Source organism: Lepisosteus platostomus, chromosome 14 (assembly GCF_059453375.1).
Source record: "Lepisosteus platostomus isolate fLepPlt1 chromosome 14, fLepPlt1.hap1, whole genome shotgun sequence".
NCBI classification, from domain to species: domain Eukaryota; kingdom Metazoa; phylum Chordata; class Actinopteri; order Semionotiformes; family Lepisosteidae; genus Lepisosteus; species Lepisosteus platostomus.
In genome coordinates, this window is record NC_142624.1 from 28,955,435 (window position 1) to 28,983,329 (window position 27,895).

Here is a 27,895-nt window from a genome sequence, read left to right on the forward strand (position 1 = left end):
CAGAACCAGCTGTGATAAGCAGTTTGCAGTAGCTCATGGCAACGACGTACTGTATAACGCTGCTTACGATTGGAGTGTCATGTGACGAGGGCCGAATGAGGGGCTGCTCTTACGGAGGCGTTTTCTGTGTAAACAGGAAGTTCTCCCATGAATAAGGTAAAATTAAGCGTTTCCTTCTTTTCATACGGCGTTAAAGGTTCTACGTCTTGATTTGATTCCTTTCTTACTGACCAGTTATTAACTTAGTTTTCCCCTTGATATAGTATTTTAATTTCGTTTTGTAAAAAGGTTCTTGGTTAAACAGCGTTATCAGTAGTACCTGTTTCTGTCCTGAAATGATAAAAAAACAAAAATGCTGAATGAATCGCCGCATTATTTGCTCCCCAGTGTAAAGATCTCAGCACGTATTTCACAGTAAACGACCTATATCACTCTCATCCTTTGTTACCTTTGCACAGTTTTGGATAGTTTGAATATACTGCTTCTGAAATTTTAGGATGCAGCTAAGAAGTTAAAATTTTAAACATGATTTGCTAATACGCACGTATCAGTTTTTGAAAATAGCATTATGGAGTTTAGGTTTTATTATGACTATCGCCATAATAACCACTTTTCTTTTCGTTGTTATGCTGCGCCACCTTGCGTTGAGAAGTGAAAAATGAATAAAATGGTTGTTTTTCAGGGGACGTCTGGGTTTTGCGGTCAAAATGGTCTCGCTGATTTGTACCCTCGAAGATCACAGAGACGACGTGAACTGGTGTGCCTTCTCCCCTACGTGTCTGGCAACTTGCTCTTTAGATAAAACAATTCGGCTGTACTCAGCTGATGACTTTTCGGAGCTCCCCTTTTCCCCTTTAAACGGGCATGGCTATGCGGTCCACTGTTGCTGCTTCAGCGCCTCTGGTGAGCTCTTGGCTTCCTGTTCAACAGATGGGACGACTGTCCTTTGGAGCATGGACACTGGAGAGATTGTAGCGGTCTTGGAGCATCCCGGGCGCAGCCCAGTCAGGATCTGCACTTTCTCTCCCAACTCCTCCTATCTGGTGTCTGGAGCATCTGATGGGACTGTGATGCTGTGGGATGTCGAGTCGAAAACACTCCGCAGGTAAAGTCACTGCAACTGCACAAGAGCAGGTGTTAGGTCTTTTATCGGAGCCAGTGCAAGAAGCAACAAGTTTATATTCTGTAACAATTGAAACTCTCAAAATTGCCACCAAATATATTTCGGTTCCCCATTTCCATGTTTCGTGCAGTGTTTTACTTGGGTGATTCGAAATGCTTGCGATGCGTTTTACTAAAATTAGTTAATTAAACAACATTCAACTCTATCTGCTGTAAATTGATTTCTGGGTTGTAAACCAGTGTTGAGAGATTTGGTGCAAAAATTAATAGTCTGTAAAACTAAACAGATTGCTTTTGGCAAGGCTCATTAGACAACTGATAAGGTTTTGACATCAAAATTAACCATTCTGCAGCTCTGTAAACTCTGTTTTTGGCCCTATTTTAAACAAACATTCCAAGTGAGTCTTCAGTGTCCCGGTAAATATAAATTCTAAAGAGGGAAGAATTTTCTGTTCAACATGATGATCTTTAAATCTCTCGTCATCAAGAAATATAGTGTTTGCACCATAAAAGAAATGTGTGTAAAATTAAGATTTGCATTGTTTTGTAATTGTTAATATTAATGTTCTTTCAGGTCAGGCTCTGTTAAAGACAGTTCGGTGGTTGCGTGTTCATTTTCTCCTTGTGGCCAAATATTTGTAACTGGATCCACCTACGGAGATATAAGAGTCTGGGATCTTGAAATGAATCACCTTCTTGCTGTGAAAAATGCCCATGACCTTGGAGTGACCTGCTGCCATTTTTCTCCTCAGCCAGTCAATGGTAAGATTAATATAAGTCAGTGTGTTACTCCTTTATTATATTTTAAATATGACAGAGTTTACAAGCTTTAAATTGTTTTCTCACTGTCAAGTGCCCTTCATTAAAACTTCAGATTGTGTATAAGGACCTTTTTTCTTAATAGAAATTATTCTTTATACTCTATAAGAATATCATTATCATATCTTATATCAATATCATATACAGTATACAGTATATATAGAGAGAGAATATCAGAACCACTACAAACGAGAGAAGGCCATTTGGATCATCTAGGTACCAGCTAATTTATCCAAGCATCTCATTTAGTCATTTTTTGAATGAAGCTAGGTTATTGACTTCAACAACAAGGCGTGTTCCATACTCCCACATAAAAGTGCCCCCTGTTGTCGATTTTAAATGTATTTCTATGTAGCTTCCATTTGCATGTACTTGTTCATGTTTCACTGATTATGCTGAAGAAGTCCAATGCCTTGACTTTAACAATGCCTTTGAGGTTTTTAAGTACTTGTATCATGTTCCCTCATCTCCTCTGTTGAAGACTAGAAAGGTTCAGTTACTTAAAGTCTGTCAGTGTAGGATAGTCTCTTAACCTACATAATGTTTTTGGCTGCTCTTCTCTGGACTGAATGCAGATCACCAATATATAATTTCTATAATGTGATAATCAAAACTGTACAATTGTGTAATGTTATGTATATGTATTATATTACAGTATACCAAATGAGGCCTTACTAGTGCATGAATAACATCCATTAAAGTTCTGTGATATTCATTGTATATATTAATTGTGAACATTCATATTTTTATTACATCCCCACACATATAGAAGATGTTAATTATGTGACATAATATGCACTTAGAACTTTTCTTCATGTGTACTCAGTATTTCCCATTGCATACATATAGTTCAATTTTACTACATGCATGCAAAACCCTGCACTTATCTACAATCTGCATCTGGTCATCTACCAAATGTTTGTCCAAACTTGAATTTTATCTTAATCCTTTTGAAGTTCATTTATTCTTTCTACGGTATTTGCTAATCCTTCTTTTTTGGAATCATCTTTGAACTTGACTAATTTACTAGCTGTACCAGACTTAAGAAGAGCATTGATCCTAGTATATAACTCTGACGTACTCCACTAATTAAATCATCCCTTTAGAGCATTCACCCATATCTCTACTCGGGATTAAAAACAGTTGAATAAACAGAAAACAAACACGCACATTTACCATATTGGCTGCCCCTTTTAATTTGGGAATTAATCTTTAATGAGGAGCTTTCTCAAAATCTTCTGCAAATCTAACCCTTAATATCCCAAGTCATATGCTCTGTGCGTATCCAATTTTTTTGCTTGTTCAGAGAACTCATAACAAATTGGTTAAGCAAGACTTAACTTTTCCAAATCTATATTGAGTGTTCTCTAATGGTTTCCCTGTAGGGAATCCTTTGATTTAGTTCTGATATTTATTTCTATAACCTTAAATACAATAGAAATCAGACTGATTGGTCTATATTACTTGGATCACTTTTGTCACCCTTCTTATGAATTGGAAATATATTTCCTTAGTCCATGGTTAATAGAGTTACATCAATGGCTTATGTATAACATCTCATTTTCTCAAGGATAGTTACTAAGATACCATCAGGCCATCAGCCACTAAAAATTTATTAACCTTTAGTGGTTTCTGTACCTGAAACAACTCTGCCTTGTATATGCGAATACTACATAATAAAGACCTTTGTCCTTTCACTGCCAGAAGCATGTTGTTGATTTCTTTCTAAAGTGAACACCTGAGTGAAATATTAATTTAGTATATCAGACATTTCCCTTTCATTGTTGGAAAATTCCCATTTTTTGGACAACATTTTTTGTCATCTACAGCATTATAATTAAACCCTTATAGGGTTTCTGTGCATTATATAGTTAATGAAAGTAGATGCTATTTCCCACAGAGAAATAGAGAAATTAACCACATTTCCGTTTCTTAATGTATTGGAATTAACTTCTGGTTGTGTCTTTGCAGTCCACATACTGATGCACCTCTATATGCAGTCTATAGATAAATATGGTGACACTTTGTGTGAAACTATTTAAAGTGTAAGACTGTGAATAATGTTCATACTAACAGAGTTTAAATTGTAAATTCAACATGACTAATTGTTAAAAAATACCACACTTGCCCATTTAAAAAAAAATGTTATTGATGGGGTAGCATACATTTAGAAATGAATGATTGGACTGTCACTGCTAATTAGTTGCTTGACTATTTGAATGAAAGAACAGCTTCAAAATTAATATGGAGGTATAAAATGACACCGCCCAACCCAGCTATTTACAGCTCACCATGGTTAAAAATGAGTGGAATTGTAGGACATCCTCCTACATGTGCTATTGTGAGAATATTATAGCTCAAACTCATTTATACTGTCGCATGATATCTGTTTTCATCTGAAAATGGATGTGGATTTCCTGTTTTTAACATGATTCTAACAAGTAAATAGAATACACCCTGTCTCTATGTATGTGTTTTTCAGACACTAATCCTCTTTTTTTTCAAACGTGCAGATATATCATATGTAAAGCAATAGTCCTCCACATGAATGTTGTCATATAGATAAACATGAGCAGAGAAGGTGTTCTGCTAGAACAGTTACGTTTTGACATTAGCTAAGAAAGCTACCTCTATTAGCCAGTAATTCCAAAAAGACTTGAAATAAAAATGGAGGCAATGCCACACAGAAATGAAGTGTTATGATTTTTAAATTGTCAAAATTGATAACTTACAATTTATTTAACCAGGTATACCTGAGAACAAGAGGTATGGAGTTGTGGGCATATGGAACAAGTTACCCAGCTGCTAAAACCTAGAGTAACCAAAACCAAATGAACTAAATCATTTGAAATGGATTTAGTTTTAAGATCACATGGCCTCAGCTTTCATTTTTACGCTGACGATACTCAAATATACATCCATACCAAACCCGACACTGATGTGGCTGTCTCTATTCTATCTAATTGCATCTCTGACATAAAAATTTGGATGACTCAAAACTTCCTTCATCTTAACTGTGACAAGACTGAAGTCATGCTTATTGGTACCCCCCATCAACTTCGCAAAGCCAGTCCTGTAACCCTGTCTGTAGATGGCTCTGTACTTGAGCTCCAATCAAAATTGAAAAACCTTGGGGTTATATTCGATTCTGGCTTAACATTCGACCCACATGTACAGCATACTGTCAAAACATCTTTTTTTCACCTTAGAAATATCGCAAGACTACGCCCTATGCTATCATTAACTGTGGCTGAAAAGCTGATCAACATATTTGTATTCTCTCGAATTGACTACTGCAATGCTCTGCTCCCTGGGGTATCTAAATCTACTCTGAACAAGCTGCAGTATGTCCAAAATTCAGCAGCCAGAATCCTGACCAGATCTAGTGCAAGTGTTCACATTACTCCTATCCTGGAGTCCTTGCACTGGCTTCCGGTCAAATTCCGCGTAGACTTTAAAATCCTCATGCTCACCTACAAGGCTTTACATGGCTTGGCACCTCAATACCTGTCTGAACTTTTATCGCCCTACTCCCCACCTCGCAACCTCCGCTCTTCAAATTCTGCCCTCCTTACTGTCCCCCAAGCCCGTCTACATTGTATGGGCGACAGGGCCTTCTCCTGCTATGCCCCCAAGCTCTGGAACTCCTTGCCCAAGGATATTAGAGAGTCACCTTCTCTAAACTCCTTCAAATCCAGACTCAAAACCCTCCTTTTCAGAAAAGCCTTTACTTAACTGGTTCCATTCTTCACCCCTCTGCTCTTCTTAATACCATCTTCCACGGTCTCCTCTATTGTTATTGTTGTATTGCTGTAATTATAATTGTGTCCTGTCTTGTGAAATTTTTCTTATTTATTGTTGTAGTCTTCTTATTTATTGTTATTGTCATCCTGTAAAGCGCTTTGAGAAGCCACCTTTAGAGGCGCTATATAAAATAAAGTTTATTATTATTATTATTATTATAAATGGCTAAGTGCTTTCCTTTTGTTCAAAAGCATTCAAATGTATTAAGTCGATAGAGGACAAATCCTTGTTTGCATTGATGACTTAAAAGTAAATATTTGTATGGAAGATCATTTGCTGGAGCAATTCGAGTGAAGTATAATGCTCAAGGGTATAACAGTAGCACACTCCCTGGATTTTGAACCCACAAGCCCCTCTATCCATGAGTTAAGTAACCAGGCATTGCTATTTCTCCTTTATTAGGGTTCATAAGCATGACATTATTACTACCTCTGTAAAAAATAGTTTACTGGCATGTTGTTTGTGTCTTATGGGCCACAAGCTGCTGAATTTCAGGCATGTTGTATCAGTTGTTTTGCAGTTGAAGGTACCCTTAAAGTTATAAATTGACACCAATGGTAAAATTCATCTGTTCCACTGCTTCTGTAATGGAGCAGGCAGAGGTGTTCATGTGGCTGATTTAGTTGTTACAGATGTATTTTGATTTGGCTGTGGATCTGGATTCAGTAGAGGGTAGTTCTAAATTTACTACTTTACATTGTGACTACAGATTACGAATATTAGAAGTGTTGTTTGGAATGATGCAATTGTAGGATAGTTCTAATGGACTGTTGGTTTCTATAATGCTCCTGAGAATGCTTTTTGCTTTCCAGGATACATTTGTTCATATATAACATATTGTCTTGAAAGAGCAAGAGGAGTTCTAAAAATAGCACGATTCCTGTAATTTACAGTAGTTAAATGTGTTGTTTCTTTTTAGACAGCCTTCCAGTTCAATCCCGAATGGCTTCCTGTGGTCAAGACAACATGCTGAAAATATGGACTGTCACACTTCATGGAGAATCAGGTACACATTCCCCAACACTAGAAGCTTAATATATAAAAAGAGACATAAATGATTCCTCTGCTATGAATCTAAAATGAGTAATTAAATATGCATCTTCAACTATTTCTGATGTACATTGTACACTGCCTATTAAATTTATTGGCTTATAAAGTATGCTTTTGTGACTGTTTATTATTTTATTTTATGATTAAAATATAGTATTGTTTTATACTAAAATGCTACAGGTAAGCCCTGAGCTCAGTGTTCTGCATTAAAACAATATGACATTCAAAAAGCATGAAGAAAACACAAAAATATTGCTGAACAACATGAGTCTGGTGTTTTGTGGTCTGTTATAAAAGTACTCCATTGATATATATAGAGATCATAGAAATGACAGGGCAGCTAATTGTAGCCTGGTTTGGGGCAAACTAGGTAATAAAACACTCTTGATTATTATATTCTTTTAGCAGCATTGAAATGAACAGAAAATACTTCATTAGCAGTTTAATGATATATAGCTGCAGGGGGTCACATAAGGTATACTTAATATGATTTCACAATAATCTTTCATTTGTCTTACGGTCACAACTTTTGCTTGTCTCTGTTGGTACAAGACCCCAGTTCACCTCAGGCAATAGAGTTCAATTCTAAATGTCTCACCTTTTTAACAAGCAAAATTAGCAACAAAATTGGAGGTGATAACCAGAATACTGAAAGTTAATTGCCATTAAAAAATGAAATTGAAATTTTGATCATAGACAATGTATTTTCTTGCACGTACACTGCCTACATGTCAATGTCTAGCGTTAAATCTTGTACCATTTAATATCTTCGTTGCTGTGGAAACTGCCATAGCTCTTTGAGGACTGGGTCTTGTGTCACATCCCTGCGGGACTGTTGTTTTGCCTTTGTTTTAATGTTGTTTCCACACTAGAATCCTCCAGACAGCGTGAGCAGGCATGCATAGCAAATACGTGGAACAATCAGAAATACCGAATCGCTGCTCCCCCCTAAAACTGGAAGGGTTGTAGAATTATGTTTCCCCATTCACATTTACTGCATTTGTATTGTAATTAATGTTTTCAGCCTGGTAAATAATCCCCCGCTGTTCTCTTTCTCGATGTCTTTTTGTGCTGGTGTTGTTGTCAAGCTGTTCACGAGTCTGCTTTTCTGAAGGCACAGTTTTAATGTAGCTTGCATGAAACTTTTCAAGTCGATTGTATGCACAGGACTTGAAGACCGGATTCCAGTCACTGGACACAGCAGTAACACTAGGGCAAACACCTTAATGCAAGGCAAGCACAAACAAAAGAAACTGATACCTTGGCTTCTTTCAAGAAATGCCTAAATGAAGTCAGAAGAAATGGCTCAAATCATTTCACTGCTGAATACCAAACGAGTTAGATGAGCCACACGGCTTCCTTTGCCTTGTAGACTTCTCATGTTTTTAGTGCTCACAAGCCTTGCGCCAGAAATGAAGATGGTTTTTAAGAAGAAGTAGAAGGAAGAAAAGAATAATGGCATTGCTATTTTGATTTCTGATTGTCTGAGAAGAACAGAATTGTGTATTATTTCTGTTTTTATTACCTCTACTTCCTACAGCTATAGCTCAGGCTGCTGTGAGATGAACCATTCCACCCCCTGTCTTTGAAAGATGTGCACTTCAGCTTCCTGCTGTGGTGACATTCTCTTCTCTCTATTGCTGCAGGATTCAGGAAAAATTAAATGCATTACCAGTGTTTTTATTTCTCTATTCATAACCATGAAAGACCCAGTCAGTGTAGCGTTGTAGTCAAGGCTTTACAACAGCCTTGTAAAGTTCAATAGGCTGGTTTTGCTACATTTCATTTACCTTCCTACTTTGGCTCTCTTGACACATGGCACTCCCAGGCAGTGACTGCAGCGTTGCCTTTGCCCTTTACCCTGCTTATCAAAATTGAGCCATGCTTTTGACATAGGTCTAAGTCTTTTAAGTATGTCATCCAGGCACATCTTATTCTTGAAGCCAGCCTTATAAATGTAGTGTTATTTACGCTATATGTGTCACTTATGGCTGCTCTGGACTTACTGTTCATTTATCATTTAAAAACTGTACTTAAAAAATGAGAGGTAAAATTATAAATGGATGCGTTGCGGTTAATAAGAGATGTTCCCAGCTTAAAAGAGATTTTATTATGTTCCAAATATACCGTAAGTAATGACAATGAAGGAGAAAAGAGGTGACAAAGGTCTTAGAGTAAATAAGTAGTCGTTAAAACAGCAATGTATTTGCTATAAATCTGTTTTGTATTGATTTACAGGTTGTAAACTTGAGCTGATGTACACATTGAGGGGTCAGAGTGCTCCTGTGCTTTCCTGCATGTTTTCATCAGATGGACAGCTACTAGCATCAGGGTAGGGATTTCTCAGTTTTCTTAGTCAAATTTTAACAGTCCTGAATAGGTCTATCCAGCCCCAACCCAAAACCTTCTTTTTTGAGGACTTGTATGAACAGTATCTCCATAAATTAGAGGTGGAGAGCTGTGTCTGTGTGTGATCTTAGAAAAAACAAGGTTAACTCTGTGTAAAAGTAAAGAGGAAAAAAAAAACATGTTTCAACAGCGGAGCCTTCTTTAGGTGTGTGGGTGGTTGAGGAAGGTGGTTCTGGAACTGTACATAATATTGGTAGTAATACTTATACCGTATACATGAATCCTTTTATTCAGGTGTAGACCGTCTTAATCACTCCCTCTGAAAGCATTACAGTAAACGTACATCTTAGAACTCCCCCATAGAGATTCTATGCTTGGAGTAGGCTTTTAGATTGCTGATATCTGAAAAATGTGCTGCAGGTATGTTATTTCTTTGTTAAGGATATAAGGTAACATAGGTTCCCACAATGAACTGACCCAAACTCAACGTATTATGTAGCTGAATAGGACATATTCCCGTGATATACATGGGATTATGTCCTGTTCAGACTTGCTTAAACTTGATTGTGTGTTTACTTGTCTATACAGTATATGAAGGAGTGGGAGTACCATGTAAGTCACCAGTTTCTGGCTTTATTAAATGGAAAGTCCTTTGTGGACTCATTCTTTCAGTTAGACCTCAAAAGGGTGTTTTCCCACTCTTTGTTATGTACTCTCTGACAGGAAAGCAGTGAAGTATTTACTTACATTATTTGTTGATTATTTCTGAGAGATTAACCGAAGTCTTAGGCTTCTTTTCTGTAATACTGTGCAAGGGGTCCCTGATATGGTATGTTGTGCATTGTGATTAGGTATCAGAATTGGTTTGCTTCTAACAAAATGGCTTATATGGGGGAATTTCTCCCTATAAGAATAGTGTAAAAGAGGGTGCACCGGAGCTGTTAGAACTAAGACATTAGACCCTTTTCCCATTAGAAGCAATTGAATATGGTAGGGATAGGGACTGTAACTTTACAACACATGCACATATTTAGAACTCCTCTGGAGTTGTAGGACCTTATTTATAACCTTAGATTTTTAACTACTAAACAATCACACATTTGTAAAGTATTTCTTTAGCAATCAGTTTAAAAGAAATGTATTTTAAATGTACAGAAGTCTATTAAGCAACATTTTAACATACAGTATCAGTCATTGTTATGATCTTACGTGTTCTGCTCGATTTGCTCACATCAGGCACTAGCTATGTACCATTTGAGATCACTAGTACATGAAAAACCGGCTGAGGAAGAGGAGAGTCAGACAGGAGGGCGAGTGTGAGAGAACATATAACATATAACAGTATATAACATATAACATATAACAGTATAGGGGATCCTAGGTCTGTCGGACAGTTTTTGTATATATCAGCCAAGTAGATGTACATTAGATTTACAGTCAGTGTAGGTTTTTTCGTCTTTGGGTAGATTGGTAGTTCAAAAGGGGTGTTTATATAGCATAATGTTATGCTGATAAAATCACATGGAGAACCCTATTAAGAGCTTGCCGGAAAATCTGAGACTTACTCACTTTATTTACTTACTTACTCCACTAATATTTAATTCATTTCATTAAATGTTTTAAAGGGAAGAAACATAAGCATTAAAATTTCAATGTAGATCTTAGCATTTTTCACATTTCACAATTATTCTAAAAGAGGAGGTAAAATTTTTCACTTCATCACCACCAGAGGGATCTGTGCTATTGAACACGAGGACTGCTTAACTTATACTGTACTGTGTGTATTTCTCTTACTGTATGCTTAGACTGTGCAGCTTCCTTAACATTTAGTCATTATCTAAAGTCTGTGTCACAAAATTAATTTTGCAGAAGATGGAATATAAACTTAGGCTGTGTTAAATCAGAATTATGATGTTATGCTCTTTGTGCGTTTTCGTCATTATAGTAGAATTACAACTGGCAACTGGTTTTAAGGTGTTATACATTTTGTGTATTAATGTGTCTCTTTTGATACTAATAGCATGGTCACTAAATTGTCGGTCTGTACAAAGTCAGATTACAGTGTGAACAGCTCATATTTTGTAGGATTCTTGTATGAAGTGTTTTTTACACCTTTATTTTATGTGCTCTTCATGCAGTTCAGTGGATAAAACTGTGACTATCTATGATGCTGTAAGTAATACATTTTTTATAAAATGTTGGTTTTATTGAACTTTTTGAATCAAGAATTTTGTATCCATTTAAGGTCAGAATTTGTAGCATTTGTGAATTAAGTTTTTCAAGATGTTGGAAAACCAATAACAACCTGTGCAATGATAAATTATATGATTATAATTTGTGTAATTTTGTGTTTCTTTTTTTAAGAATCAAGGAATCTTGCTTTACACCTTGACCCAACATGAAAGGTAAAGAACTTACATTTTTATAGATAAACTGAAATTTTATTCCCTCAAAACGAGTTCTGAATATAACAACAAAACTCTTATGATGATCTTTCAGATATGTCACAGCCTGTGCCTTCGCACCAAACTTGCCATTAATTGCCACAGGGTCAATGGACAAGACAGTGAATGTTTGGAGGGTGGAAGATGGAGCCAGTCCCTGTGGTTAGTACTGTATTTCACATTTCCGCAACAGTTTTATATATCCCATTTCTACAACAAACTCAGTAAACTCATGCGCATTTGTCTATTTGCACAACACATTCATGACTTAAAAGTCACAGAAAGTATCAGAAAAATTGAAATGATGCTGTGATGTGCTTAATTATTGATGTGTGCTATCCTAATACATTATACCAATTTACAATATACAGTAACTAGATTTAGTGATACCCTACATGCATATTACCAACTGTTTTTTAAGATCACTGTTTTTGTAATACCTAGTTTGGAATGGTCAGTTGTGTGTTTTACACATCAGGAGAGAATGGGGAAGTCTATGTGGGCTCCTCCAACTCGCCCACCTTAGTGCCACGTGCCTTTTACCACATCACGGCCAACTCAGCCCTGAACTGGAAGTTCAGGCCTATACTTGATACCCGTCACTGACAATCACTGACAGCCTGAAAATAGTCGAGGCCACAGGCATCACTGTGTCACTGGGAGCCCCTGGCCAGACTGATAGTGAGGGGGCATGAGCTAAGGAAAAAAATACAATGGCACTAAAACAGTATTAGAAATATTACACAATATATACTGTATGTCAAAATCAAGAAAGATAACAACAGTCTGCTTAGATACCACAAAGAAGAAGAAGAGCTTAGAGAGGATTTGGCACTGAAAGTAACTAGTGGTGACAGCAGTAATACCAAAATACTCTTCCAAAAAAGGGTTTAAATGCTTCACCTCCCAATGTGCTACTTTTCTGAACATGTTCTATTACTAACACAACTTGCTAGCTTTTATTAACTGTAGCTTTCTTGAACAGTGTATTGTTGTTATATATCTTGTGTACCATTTGTTGACTTTATTCCTTCTAAATTAATTCCAGGGAAACAAGGAAAGTCTTTACCTGGTAAGTTGGTTCCTCTAACCTTGCTCTTGGGGGACAGTAAACACATTTAGTGCTGGTTTGCTTGTTTCTTTTTGGTGGTGGGTTATTATGAAGAGAATGAAGGCTGAAAGGACAGAACAGCAGCAAAAGCATTGCAACGCATAAGAAAGTTTTTACGATGAAGTTCCTACCCACAAAGTAAAAATAATTTCTGTCACCTTTTAATTCTTATTCTTGACAATTCATTGTGTAAACTGTAATTATAGGTTATTGATATTTGTTTGCACGAAACTCCTTGTCCTATTAATTCCTCATTTCCTCATTTTTTTTCCGTAATTGGGGAGATTTTAAAAATGATAATTGTCCCTTAGCACAGATTACGTTTTAATAAATTTAAATAAATTCTAATTGATCAGACAGAATCCCATAACTCTTGGAAGTCAGTCTTATTTATCATGCCAGGGCTTCTCAGAAACTTGTCAGTGTGACTAATTAGCATCTACAATTAGTGTAAAGCATTTAGTTCCTAATTCAATGTGCACACAAGGCTAAGATTACCCAAGACCATTTAAAATTGATTTGGGAGTTGTTTGTGCTTTTTAGAGGATTAAATGTTCTTTTGTGACCCCTTAGTACGTCAGATCAACTTAAATATGGGTTATAGCGTTGAGGTTAAGCCAAATATTATTCGTGGTGTGGATTCTTCATGAGCTACAGTTAATACTTAAAAATGACAGCTTTGGTATTATACATTTTATTGTTTTATCTTCTATTGTTTTTTTGCACAGTTTTAGATGATTATATCTCCGCTGTGGAGGTCATAGCCATAAACAAGTCTATTTGTTTTTAGCACACGATATCAAAATCTTTATTCTATTTTTTTTCACTTTCCTTTTTAGTTGAACCAATGAGCCATTCACATGTAGGTAAGACAACATGTATTTTACTTCAGTTTTTATTGCTGTTACTCTTAATATTGCATTAAATAAATGAAATGGAGCTTGGCAAGCAATCCTTTATTTTAGTAGTCCCATAGATCCAGTGGCATGTAATTGATTAAATGTCAGGAGGTCTTTGTATATTGAGACATTTCATAGGAGGTGATGATGAAGGAACATGTATGGGGAGATTTTCCGAAAAGCATTAAATCTCAAAGATAGGACTTTGGCACTGTACTCAAAACCTCATAAATTAGCTCTCCCAAAGGGTATTTGCTTAACCTTGCTAAAGTACAATCAGAATATTCTAGGATTTACAACATAATAGGTCTGCAGGCACCCACAATCAGTATCTTGAGCATGGAACACTTTGCCTCTTTATGTTACAAAACAAGTATGAATTGTAAGTGAAAGTGTAGAAACTATAAGATAGACCAGAATACATTTTGAGTAAGAAATTGTTTGCCAAATAGCCAAACAGTTGAAGTCAGTGATTTTACTAATTGTTTTCCTAGTGCATTAACCTGAAGTTGTACTGTATGTTTGATTTTAGAGTTGTAAGGTCTTTTGTGTACAAGCAACCACAGTAAGTCTGACAATGGTTAGTGAGATCTTTGGAGGCTTACAGTAGGTCTACAAGGTTAGAGATCACAGAAGCAGCTATACTGTCTCTTTTGTCTCCAAAGAAAGTTACCTGGATCCGAAAATCCTAAATAAAAATCCTTTAAAATGCCCACTTTAGAAATAATCTGTAAGATTGTGATTTTCGGCTTGTTCAACATGGAGCATCCTGGAAAAAGTCTTAGGGATTTTGAAGCTTTATAATATCGTTTAAAGGGAACAGGGCATCACTGTGGCAGAAAGGCACAAAGGCAGTTTAAGGAACTGTTAGAACTACAGTACAGAAGTGGTGGGTATTGGAAGCCCATTTGATAAACAAATCTCAAGAGTGTGACACTATTCTACCATTTGTGATTAAAGAAGAAATTGTTTTAGTATTATATTAGCAACACACATCCATCAGTCACTTAAGAAAGTAGTATTAACCACTTAAATGGAAAATTCCTTCAGTTTTACCCATGCATAAAAGGGAGACAAAACTGAGTCAATTACGTACAGACCAATAAGTCTTACTCCTATTCCATGTAAGATTATGGAAATGATAAGTACATCTAAATGGATATATGGCAATAGGAGTCTAAGTAATAGCATGGATTTAAGAAAATGTTGTTAGAATTCTTTGATCAAGCAACAGCAGTAATGGATACAAATAAAGTGTCTGATAGGGTATATATTTTCATTAGGCTTTCGATTATAATTCTTAGAAAATGATTAAATTAAAGGCAAGCAAGTTAATATAAAAAATGGTCATTGATTATTGAAAAGAAAACACAGAGTACAGATATGGGGCCAATTCCCAGGCTCAGGCAATGGAATCAGTGGAGTACCACAGGGATTTTAGGTCCAGTGATATTCCTGATTTATATCATTTCCACAGGTGTAGTTAGTAAACTAGTCAAGTTTGCATATTATATCAAAATAGGAGAATTAACAAACACTGTAGAATCAACAAATAAAATTCAGTTTAGAGTAAAAACATCTAAGAGATTATGTTAAATCTAGACAACACAGGATATTAAATGCATTTAACAAAACTAAATATAAAATGGAAAACAATGAGTAGCTACCAATGAAATGATATAAAATAATTAGAGGTTATAAAGAATGGTTACAAATTAGAGAAGCTCATTGTTTGGTAGTTAGTAGCTAATTGACAGAGTATCTCATGGAGATGTTTTTTGACAGAAGCCAGTGATTCAAATTTAACAACATTACGACGTAGCTTATAGCTTATTGCATACCCCCACAACACTTTGTTAAAGAAGTTAATGTTATCCTTTCTGATTCAACAGTGAAATACAAACCAGAGGACACAATAAAACTCTGGAGAAATCTATTTAAAAGAGAACTGGAAGCACTTTTATACACAAGGGGATGTGGGGATCTGAGCCAAGCATCACTTCTTTACAGGAACAGATGAGATCCTCTGGTCAGTTAGCTACTAACTTTCAAATCTAGATGTGTTAAACAGCCTCCTCTCATTTGCAAACATTTTTTAAAGAAACTTTACCATTGTGTATTAACATCCTTAGAATCTGTTTTAATTATTCAGAGTTTTCAACACTTATTAAAAATAATAATAATTATAATAATAATTGCTTACACTTATATAGCGCTTTTCTGGACACTCCACTCAAAGCGCTTTACAGGTAATGGGGTCTCCCCTCCACCACCACCAATGTGCAGCATCCACCTGGATGATGCGACGGCAGCCATAGTGCGCCAGAACGCTCACCACACATCAGCTATTAGTGGGGAGGAGAGCAGAGAGTAATGAAGCCAATTCATAGATGGGGATTATTAGGAGGCCATGATTGGTTAAGGCCAATGGGAAATTTGGCCAGGACGCCGGGGTTACACCCCTACTCTTTTCGAGAAACGCCCTGGGATTTTTAATGACCACAGAGAGTCAGGACCTCGGTTTTACGTCTCATCCGAAGGACGGCACCTGTTTACAGTATAGTGTCCCCATCACTATACTGGGGCATTAGGACCCACGTGGACCACAGGGTGAGCACCCCCTGCTGGCCCCACTAACACCTCTTCCAGCAGCAACCTTAGTTTTTCCCAGGAGGTCTCCCATCCAGGTACTGACCAGGCTCACACCTGCTTAGCTTCAGTGGGTTGCCAGTTGTGAGTTGCAGGGTGACATGGCTGCTGGCTATACAGTATACAGTATACAGTTTAAATAAAATAGTGGTATATACTAAACTTTCAACTGGTGAAATACTGGTTTGTGTTATGTATACTTCAGTCTAATGTAAACATAGGCATTGTAAATTATTTCAGGAACAAAAATATCAAAATATGTTTTAATGCAAAAAAAATAATAGTAACAGCTTCCCACTTATGAACCCCAACTTCCTCATTTTGACGGGGTAGCACTGTGGCAGTGTTATTTGTCTGGTTGAAGAAGCAAGCCATAGCTCATGCAAAGTTGGTGGATATGGAAGAGGCTATTCAGTTAAATTAATTTTGAGACATCCTCAGCTCCCATTGCAACCATTCAACAGTATGATGACAGGACATGTAAATGATGGATTTGGAGTGCTGTGTTATTTAGTGGGTTTGGAAACAACACCATAGCTTTATCTGAAAGATGAACGTAAAATGATATACAGTATGTTTCAACAATGTCGTCTGAAGGTTTTCTTTGATCTCAAGTGCACTTCCAAGGGCTGGCACAAAGCTAGCAGAACAAATCCCAGGAGGAGTTTGGATAAACATGCCGAGGACATGGAAACATGATTAAAGCATTATTGATAGAAAAGTATGTACAGTTAGTTGGGTAAACAGATTATGAAACAGTGATCTGCATTCACATCTCTTTTTTTTATCTGAGTTTAAAAAAAAGCACACAGTGAAGTGGAGAAGCATTGTTACTAACTGGAATGTGAATGGAATGTTTTCATGCCATGCTCACAGAAGGGAGTTCTAGATAAGTGAGGTTTGATTATATATGTGAAAGGCTTTATTGAAAGTATCTTCCTGTTTGTGTTCTTCAGGAAGGGAGCTGTCGGGCAGGTTCAAACTGTTGGTTAGTGAGTGGTCGGAGGAAGATGTCATGGCCTGGCTCTGCGAAGAGGGCTTGGAGGAGCTCGTCAAAGTTTTCAAGGCAAACAACATTGATGGCAGTGAGCTTATGAGGTTGAATAAGGAAACTCTTACCACGGAGCTAAATATTGGTAAGGATCACTTAGAACAGGCCCTTGTACCAGAATGATGTAATGTTTAACTTTATGCTGGTTTGAGCTTCCAAATAGTCACCTTTCCTGTTCTGTGATCAAGGACTGAGAGATAAGGACTGATTAAAATCTTGTTTCCAGTTAAGAGTTAAGGTGGTTGTTCTTTTACACTTTGACAGATGATCATTAGATTTACTGTTTCTGGCTTTTCAGAAACGATTAGCATAAAGTCAACAGATGACAGTTTTAAGTTTTGATCTTTTTGATCCCCATTTTCAAGAACCCAGGCAATTTCGACAAAACAAAAAAGATTTCTTACTTTGATTTGTGGATAGCATGACTCATCCTAGACACTATTTCAATTACAGTTTATATCAAGGCCTGTAAAGGATCCAAAGCAAATATATGTCAATAGAAAAAGTTAATCCTGTAGATTTCAGAATTTCCATTAATGAATGAGCTAAATGAAAGACATGCAGTTGAAAAGTATTTGCCTCCTCCTTAACCTACTGCACACAAAAAATGCAATGCAATTAATTTCAAAATTTCTTATTTTGTATAAGAACAATACAACAGTAAAATAACGCTTTACTTTAAATGACAAAATACATTGCAATAACATACATGCATGGAAAAGGTGAATAGTTTTTACTTCTGCAAACAGTTTTACTGGTTTGTACTCATAGTTGTAATTGGCAGGGAATCATTGATACAGACCACAAACTTCCAAGTAGAGACACAGAGTTTGTTAATAAGCCAAGAAAATGTTGTGAACATTAAGACAATTACTTTCACAGCTGGCAGAATTGGAAAGTGTGATATCTAGCCAAAACATCTAGTTATGAAGCTGGATGTGAGGAACACGTTTTACAGGTCAGATACAAGCAGCTTTCTAAAGGCTAAAAGGCAGATGTAGAAATTTAAAGCATGTGTTTACTTTTTGCCATGCATGATATCAAGTTTGGGCAATGTATTTTAATGAATATAGCATGGTGTACACTTTATTTTAATTGCTGTGTTTTCCCTTATATTTCTAATAAGAATATGTTTCAGACTGTTACTGTCTGCAACTTATTTTGCAGTGCATGAATACTTGCTTTTGACTGATGTGTTTGTGATTTTACCACAAAGTAACAATTTATGCCTAAAACATAGTGAAACAGTTTTAACCATGGTGTACCTTTTCTAAGTATGAAATAGATTTACAGTGTAAAAAGTTAGCTGTATTCTTAGATTGTAGATGGAGATAGAGTTGGATGCACTAGATAAAATCAGTTTAGATCATTTTCAGTAATTAGCAGATGTACATGTTTTTCCACTGCAATACTGTATATTTTTACAAATGGAGGTTCGCAAAACTGTTCAAAATCAGGAATTGACCAAGTGGTTTAGCCTGTAAGTAAAATAAATGTTCATACCCCCAACTTGTAAGTGATTTCTCTAGAATATACCCGAGTGGTTGGTATAATTAGAGGCATGTGAATTCTTTATTCTCTGGCACATCTTTGTTGAAAAGAGTAATGATACAGACACACTTGGTTAAACAAATATTCATTACAAAAGACAAGACAAACACTATGCTACCGACAGCAAAACATACAACACACAAGTTACTGAATTTACAGAATGTACAAACTAGGCCTTCCAGAGGCCTAATATTCTAATCACCCATAATCCCCCAGGTATTAAGTATTGAACTCTTAAATAATGCCTCCAGAGGCCAAATAAGAGATAAGATGCCTTTTTTTATTAATGCAATACAACCTTCACTTAAATCACTCTCTTTGTTAACCCAGGTGACACAAAATAAATGGGAGCCTATCTCCCTATTCTAAATGTGCACCCCTAAGATGGAAAGATATCTCTAACTATGGTCTCTATTACCCAGGAATGCAGAATAGCAAGCTCTTTTTAGTAAGGTTCAATTTCTAAGCTCCAGTCAGGTTTTGTTTGGATGATCATGAAGTAGGGGTTCTCACCTGGCACAAGCTTCAAGTTCACAACCTTCTCTTGTGGTCTGCCTTTCCTTCTCTCCCTATTCTCTTTCTTCTTGTCCTTCTTCTTTGTTATCTCCCCTCTCTATGGTCTTAATATGATCTTAAATGGTGTGTTTTTGTACAGCCCATTGACAATCATTAACTCAAGACATAATCACATAGGTACTGTATATCAAGGTAAACTTGAAAATTCTTTTTGATCAGTGGACTTCCCACAACTCAGGAAAAACATCCCCTCTGCATTGAAGCTAGAAGTGTTTACTCTGCCAGGTGTCACAAACTTTATTTAAACTCTTAGAGACACTTCCTAGTCACCTACAGCTGAAACAATATTATTTCTCCAACATAATATATGGCACAATGCTTCTGTTTTTGGTTGTTTATAAATATTAGAAACAGTTGGCATGACCATTTATCTTTTAATTATTGAATGATGCAAACTACCAGATAATCTGCTTTGTGACTTCCAGGATTTTCAATTTAATTCAATTTAACTTCAATTGCCCCACAGAACCTTTTCTTCAAAATGTAGAACAAAGTGTGATCTACTGTAAATATTTCCAGTAAATGAATCTGAGAAATGTCACACAGTTTAAATAATCTATCAGAATTGGATCTGGTCATTTGGATTAATCTCAATCTAATCTTTCATTTGAAGCAACGCGTTTTTAACTTTGATCATGGGAGTAAGTTTAATTTTCAGCTTTTCTAGCGAAAGGTTTAACATAGAAATTTAGAGAGCCTCAATGTTGAAGCAGTCAATGGATCGTAGCCATTATTGTTGTAGACCAGTTTCAGCATGCTGTATTTTTTCTGCTGTTTTTTCATTCTGTTGGCATATTGTGATCTGATTTCCAGGTTATAAATTAGTTCGAGGTTAAGGTCTGTTTTAGAATCTGTTAATCTGAGAGCTACACTGTATCTCTCAATGAGTCAATGTCCCGACTAATACATTCTCATGAAATATGAATGAGTTTTGGTACTTTTGTACAATGAAATATTTATAACACTTACAGTCCATAAACCAGTTCGTCAAACAACAGTTCACTCACATTGTTATTTAGTCTTACTAGTAATTATTCATACATTATAAACATAAAAAATATAATTCTGTGCATTTTTACAAAGATAAAGTACACAGATTTTAGATATTTATTTGATTTTTTCAACATTGATTGAACATTCATGACTGACCATTAGACACCCAGGTAACTTTGACTTTTGCATAAGCACTTAAATCTCCTCATTAGTGAGAGAGTCCATTGGCAGAGGGGATGGGGTGAATTCTCATTTGAATGTCAAGCCTGGTTAAAATCAAAAAAGGAAAACACGGAAGAATGACTATTCCCTGCTTTAAAAAAACAATGAATATTTTCATTTCTGGCTTGAACACTCACTGTCGCCTGCTGTCCGTGGTGCTCACAGCCAGCAATTTTAACTTGGCAAGACATTGCAGCCACTGTCTGTTATTGATAGATTTATGGTCTGAGAGAACATTCTTGCAAGATGAGGGAGTAGGTTGTGCCATAGATGTCTTACTTGCCAGGCTTGAGCTCTGTTTACCATCTGTGGGGTGAGCCTGATGTGTGGTGTCTAGGGCCAGAGACAGTGAACAGTAACATCCTTGTTTAGGCATTTTGAGCATAATGGGACAGTCTTTGTGACTTATAAACAGTAGTAGGCCCCCACTTGATGGGGGTTGCTATAGCTATAAGTGATAAAATTCTTCTGATGCTCAGTATATGTAATCACAAGCAAAAAACAAAGCAAAACTACAGTGACAGCCATGCAGATCTCATGGTTAGACACATCAGGTAAAAAAATCTAAAATCATTTTCATATTAATTTTAAAATTTCCTTTAAATGTTACAGAAAGTGACAGAACCTCATTTGTAGAATATAGAGATTTTACTTGCTGCTGCCTGTTTTTGGTTTGATTTTCTGAAATTGGGGAATACTGATTATTTTTACTTTGTATACTCCTTAATATGTTAGTATAATACCATCTTTGGAAATTGCATGTCAGTATAATTATTTTACTATTTCAACTCTTTTGATTTTGCAAAAACTGTAAGTGCACAGCATAATCAGGTGGCCACTGCAAAGTAAGCCAAGCAAGGTCCTTTTTTTTCCCCTTGAAATCCACTCAATCTAGTTGTGTGCTTCCGATTGGGAGGTCCCGCTCACAGCCAGCAAGAAAGAGTCCATTAAGCTGTGAACCATAAGTTCAACCTGTCCTACACTCGGGCCTTAATAGGTTAACTCACTCTTAACCTACGCCCACGTCTGCTCACTCATCGAGTCTACAGGTGCTGCAGAATTAATAGGGAAAGGAATCATATTCCAAGTATAAAAATAGATCTTGCCTTATCTTAAAGGTGTCTTATAAATCATTTTATGTAATTTATGATAAGATAATGTAGAAAGTCTAGAGTGTCTGCTGTTGTAGACAAGATATCACTCTGTGCAGCCGAGATTGTGTCATGATCAGACTGTGAGATGTCACCTCTCATGCAGTGAGACACCCTTCATATGCAGTACTCATTATGTATTGACACTTTAAAAAAAAAGTTAAAATGGAATTTCATATTAGTGCCTTGTATCCAGTTTTTCTCCAGATAAATCCTTATTACTGTATTTTGTTCTTATTAGTATATTTAAGATCCTTCCAACAGATTGGTATTCATTACATTAGCAGCAAAGCTGAAGACACATTAATTTCCTTTCATTATCTACATTTTAATTAAGATTGCGCCTGTTGCTTGCCATGACAGACTCTGCCTCTCCCACAGCCCTGAATTGGATGAGTCGGTTAGAAAATGGTTGGATGGATTCATTTCATTTTAGTTGTCTAGCATTGCTCAATCAGAATTTCCAGTTATTAATGTTTCGGAGGAGAAGGTTGTCCTTGAATAGATGAACATGTCCATTGAGTAGGATTTTGATTGAAGTAACAAGCATTTAGTATCAGGAAAGATGAGTGTGATTTAATTGAAATTACTGTTCTTTGTTTGACAGCTGAAGAGGGTTTTTGTGGCCTCTCTTGTTAGCAGGGATGTCCTGCAGTGTGTAACGAAGACAGGGCTGAAACCCAGTAATTTACTACTTGGGGAGACGAATCAGTTAATATCAATGTGATGCTACTGGATGTGAAAAAAAAAGAGAGGCCAGAAATTGGTTTCATATTCTGCTAAGTATTATAATAACTGTGAGTGGAGCACACAGGTGCTTTATATAAATATGGCAGTTTTTCAAATGCTCCTTTTTTTGCTTTAGTAAAAGTAGATAGTAATTAGTAGAACTGTTCTCATTTTCAGTTCTCTTTTCATGGTGTAATGAGAAATAGGCAGTGCCTTTTGATGCTCCATCATAGACAAATACTTGAACACAATCATATAAGGTTCTTTAGATAACTACACTCTTTGTTAAATAGTCCTATACATTAAAAAAAACACTGTTATGTGTAAATTGATTTAGCCGTGCTTGTTAGAAGTATACTAGTATATTATAAGTACAAGTGTTGCGCAGTTTTTTTGTACTTTTCAGATATGCCACTTCTATGGATAGTGAAACCCATTCGTGTGACACAGCCTTCATTTCTAACCCACACGTTGTTCTTTCTAATTTGTTTGCCATTGGGAATGTGAATAAGACAGTACCTTGATTTTTTTTCCTTTCAACTTTTTATCTCTGAAACCCAGAAAGGTCCAGTGATAGTGTTATCACATTCTGATAAACAATAGAGGTTGTCATATGCATTGACAATACGATTGTATTACGATGTTCTTGCTTCCATTTCAGCAGCATCAGTACAAAACTGAATCTGAACTGTCTAAAACATGCTGTAACTCTGAAAAGGTTTTCATTTTTTAAAGTTTGTTCATAGTGACGAATGATCCTGTTAATATTCTGCCTCGCTGCTTTCATCAGCTCACATTCACACACATTTATAATAGATAATGGTAGAGATGAGGGTATGATTATTAGGATTTTTATAGTTTATTGTTAAGACGATCAGTAATGCAGTAGTGGCAAATTAAATTAAATTAATTTGGCTTTTTAGGAATACACTCCTTTTATGAATAATATATATGTAAATTGCATATTAAGAATTAATTATGTATTTATGATCAGCCTTGCTAGAATTTGGAAAGACCAAAAAATGTACATCTCCTCTTTTAAAAGGGATTACAAAGCAATTGGAGAAAATTTGCTTTGCAAACCAAATTCCTTCATTTTTTTAAATCAGAATGTCAGGTATCTCAGGGATATAACTGTACCTTGTTAAATAGTGCCATCTTTAGTTTCTTGATATGCATTGCTTTGGTTTAGTTTGGTGTTCTTAACATAGATGCAATTGCCTAAAGAAAAAAGACAGCAATAGCTTTCATCCTAAATAAAGTATTGTTTTGTTTCATTTTACTTTGGAACATTGTTAGACTGTTATACCTTTTTTGCCCACAGTTTAGGATACTAGAGGTAAAGGGCATTTGCTTTGCTAAAAATGATGTTTTTCAAAATAACATTTTATTTTTCATGGAAGATACAATAACTAAACAGGTTGTGTCCCTTTTTGTTAAACCTGCTCTACAAAGTTGGCTTGGAATAGAGTTTGTCAGAATTATATAACAGTTTAGAAACACAGAACTGGAAAATATACTCAAGTTGACATACTGTAGTTGACATTAGATAGTTTCTTTTAACTGTAAACACATATAACGTTCTGAACTACAGTTGTGCATTGGTATTAATCCACATTAACAGTGAAACAAAACATTTTAATGATACTGTAGGCCATACAAATTCCAATGTACATTATAAATACAGAAATCCTGGTGAATGTATCTATCATTAAAAAATCAGCTTGTTTTTAATGTAATATGGCATTTTAACCCGTGTCTTAATAAATACTTTGAAACATAATGGCATAGTTAATATTGACAAAATTTTAGAACTATGATAAATTACATAGACTCAGTAGTAAAACAATGTAATTCATTATACATTATGTATATCCAACACAATTTTAATTTGATCCACTGTGTATCCATTTATCTTGTGTGTGCATTGTTGTACAGTAAAGTCAACATGCTGTATATTTGAAGTGTTTTCCAGATTAAACTAGGGGTATTCAGTAGTGCTCTTAGAGGGCTGGAGAGTCTGCAGAATTTCAAGGTCTCTAATGTAACAGTACTCAAAAGAGCTCAAAGAAGCTGCTAAATGTGTCCAGTTACAAGATGGTTTAGCTTGTTAAGAGACTAGTTGGAATGAAAACCCATGGATACACTGGCCCTCCAGAACAGGACTAGACTGTTTTGCTGTTATGAATTTATCCATGAGATAATCATCAAAAGAAAAGACTTCAGGATTCCAAACAGCTTTATATACAGTATCTAGGGAAAAACTATTTTTACATCAAGAACATGAGAGTTAAATAGGTCTGCATTTGATCTGACATTCCAGCACATGACCATAGAGTCCAAAATTGTGCATGCTAGTAAAACCACATTTTTATGCGCTATTTGACTGTTTATGTTAATCCAGAGCACCTTTCATGTGTATCCGTTTATCAACCAGTTTATATATATATATTCCACTGAAACAATGTGATTTAAGTACCATCTTCAAGGGTATAAGAAGAGATTACACCCCAAAACCTGAGATCTGAACCCACAACCTTATCATTAATAAGAGCCTTATCATCTAATCAATATTGCTCCCACTAGAAGAAATACCTTCTTACATGCTCAATTGTAACAAGAAACAGGGTTTTGATTTGGTGCATTGAGTTCACTAATCTGTAATGGATGTCTGGGAATATTAAGAACAAATCAACAATCAATGCACTGATTAATTATTGCACCACAAATCCCTATACACAGGATAAAAAGCTGCTGGCTATATTGTAAGTATCCATTATTATGTAAACCGCAAGCTTAGGTAAATCTTTACCTATAATACCTTACAACTACAGTCATAGCAGGCAGGGTCAATAAAAACAACACTTGCTCATCCACAATCAATAGTGTTGTCCTTTGAAAATATAGGGATCAACACATGTACTTTAATGTTTAACGTACTTTAATGCGTTTAATGTGTAGAATACCATAAGCCCTGAAATCTGCTCTAATGCATGACATGTAAAATGTTTGATCTTGATATGTGATTGCTCCTCTTCTCATGTTTCAGCTATGGTATAGCAAATAGAAGTGTACAAAAGTCCAAAATTGGATTTGAAAGTCAAACCTTGCAAATTATCATTGGATTTCATATTCTGTTCCTTTTTTGTATGGTTTTAGAATCTGTTGGACTGCGTAATAAAGTCATTCGTAAAATTGAGGAGCTGAAGATGGAATCAGTGGCAGGTATTCCAGACGAGTTCCTCTGTCCAATAACCAGGGAGGTTATGCGGGATCCTGTTATCGCTTCAGGTATTTGATTTCTCTTGGACCAACTTTGGAGTTCATAACAAGGCATTTGTGTGGAATTTCTGATCCGTCACATGAAAAAAACAAATGCAGAACAATGTTCAAGAAACCATTTTTGTATCACTGGATTGAAAAGCTACTACAAAGTAGTAGGTAAAAAAGTAAACTACAGTATATGTCATGTTGTGTTGTTTTCCTTCCCTCTTTTCTGTATGCAACCAGCCTTTAGCTTTTTAAAAAAATTCCTTTCTACCAACATTTTGCATAAGAAATTGCATATTCTGTTTGATGAACAGACTTTCATTGACCTAGGTTGCAGTATGTAGCCTAAAACAAGTTACATACAGTATGTGTGATCTTTTCCATATAATCTATGCACCTTTTCAGTCATATGCATCTTCAAGTCCAAGCTCTTGGTCTGCTTTTGAGGACTATACAGAAGTCAGTTTGAATTGGAAGTTCTGTAGGATATATTTAAGAGGATACTCAAGGAGAGGATATTTAAATAATAGAAGTCAAATCGTGTAGGCCCAATGACCACATGCAGAATTACCCCTGACAAATCTATGAGGATGAAATGTCAAGTTTAGAGTCTTGAAATTCGATAGTGAATTTATTCCCAAAGGATCCCAACACATTTTACACACAGCAGGAATTGACTTTATTCACCACTGTAAGTATGGAGCAGATCAGGTATAGAAGTGAGCAATAACTTCAGTAACTGAATGAAGCTAGTCTAGATTGTGCAAGCACAGAGTGGAATTTAGACAGGGTACCACCCCTTCTCTTACAAACACTGCCATTGGATATTATATGACCAAGTAGTCAGAAACACAGAGGTTACCAGCTCACCCAAACGTCAAACTTAAAGCAAAATTTCCCTGGTCACTATACTTGCCCCTTGGATTGGAAAGTTTAGTCCAAAGGGAAGAGTATAATGCCGTCTATTGACCCACCAACACCACTGAGAGCAGGTACCTATTTTTTCTTAGAGATCTCCCATCCCAGTACTGATGTGGCCCAGCCTTGCTTAGTTTCTGAGGTTTTATGGCATCACGCTACACGGTGGTAATCCATCTGTTAAGAGTCCTTCCAGTCCTTTACAACAACTGTATGTCATTAAACTGATTAGAAGACATTAAAAAAGAAAATAGACAACAAACATCAGTCTGGCAGTGCTCTCCATAAAGAAATCAGTTCTTGGCATTTTTGTCGGGTTTTAAGAATGAACTATCTACAGTATAGGAAGGGTCTGAAATAGTTTGAGTTGGTAACAAGATTAGTTTAGTCAGTGTTCAGAAATTCACCGTCGATATGAGTCCTCATGGAAAAAACCCATTAATGAAAAGGTATAATAATATTAAAGCTATTAAAGTCCATTAAGAATCTGAAGTTCCTTTTGTTTTGTCCTTCTTTAAACAGATGGCTATTCGTATGAGAGGGAAGCGATTGAAAGCTGGATTAGCACAAAGAAGCGGTCAAGCCCCATGACTAATTTGCCTCTGAAATCCACTGTCATGACACCAAACAGGACCCTGAAGATGGCTATTAGTCGCTGGAGAAGCAGCAAGTAGTCAAACACGAACACTCCTCTATTCAAATGCAATCACGTTATTCTAATCAGTTTTGTCTGATTGCTCTGAATGAAGCAAGGGTATGGCTTTTTTTTAATTCCTCTGGGAATTTAAATTGCATTTTGGAAATAAAAAGATTGTTTTTAGCTTTAGATAAGAAAATGTCTTCAATGGAACCTTTTTTTGTTTTTGTTTTGTCAAATGTGTATAATGTAAGTATAAAGTGTTTTTGGTTTCTCTGCACTTTCATCAGATTTCTGTATTTTTAAGGTTCAAGTGACCACCATAACATTTCATTATCTCAATGAAAACCAAACTGTGTTGAGAATTTGGTTCACCCTTCTCCATGTGAGTTTAAGCCTTTTTTACTATCCAGATAAAAAGCATTGTACAAAAAACATCATTTTTCAGACACAGCTCCCTGCTGTGACACTGTGTTTAGTTATTTCTTATCAGTGGTGGAAATTCGCCTTTCATAAAAGAACCTAACACTACCCTGCCATTCTTAGTGGG

The 27,895-nt window shown here is 36.0% G+C and overlaps 1 protein-coding gene across 3 annotated transcripts; it reads left to right on the forward strand.

The window, feature by feature from the left end:
- wdsub1 (WD repeat, sterile alpha motif and U-box domain containing 1) lies at positions 1–27,623 on the forward strand. 3 transcript variants are annotated; one of them, XM_088605528.1, is made up of 13 exons: positions 1–156; positions 683–1,105; positions 1,697–1,884; positions 6,665–6,751; positions 9,034–9,127; positions 11,283–11,316; positions 11,509–11,549; positions 11,644–11,750; positions 12,637–12,660; positions 13,539–13,565; positions 17,204–17,383; positions 25,680–25,811; positions 27,231–27,623. In XM_088605528.1, the coding sequence occupies exons 2-13, from the start codon at positions 708–710 to the stop codon at positions 27,380–27,382; spliced, it is 1,464 nt and encodes a 487-aa protein (XP_088461654.1). In that variant the 5' UTR covers positions 1–156; positions 683–707; the 3' UTR covers positions 27,383–27,623. The 3 variants fall into 3 exon arrangements, with proteins under 3 accessions (XP_088461654.1, XP_088461655.1, XP_088461656.1); XM_088605530.1 differs by having other exon boundaries at positions 76–156; positions 931–1,105; XM_088605529.1 differs by lacking the exon at positions 17,204–17,383.
- The last annotated feature ends 272 nt before the right edge of the window (positions 27,624–27,895 follow it).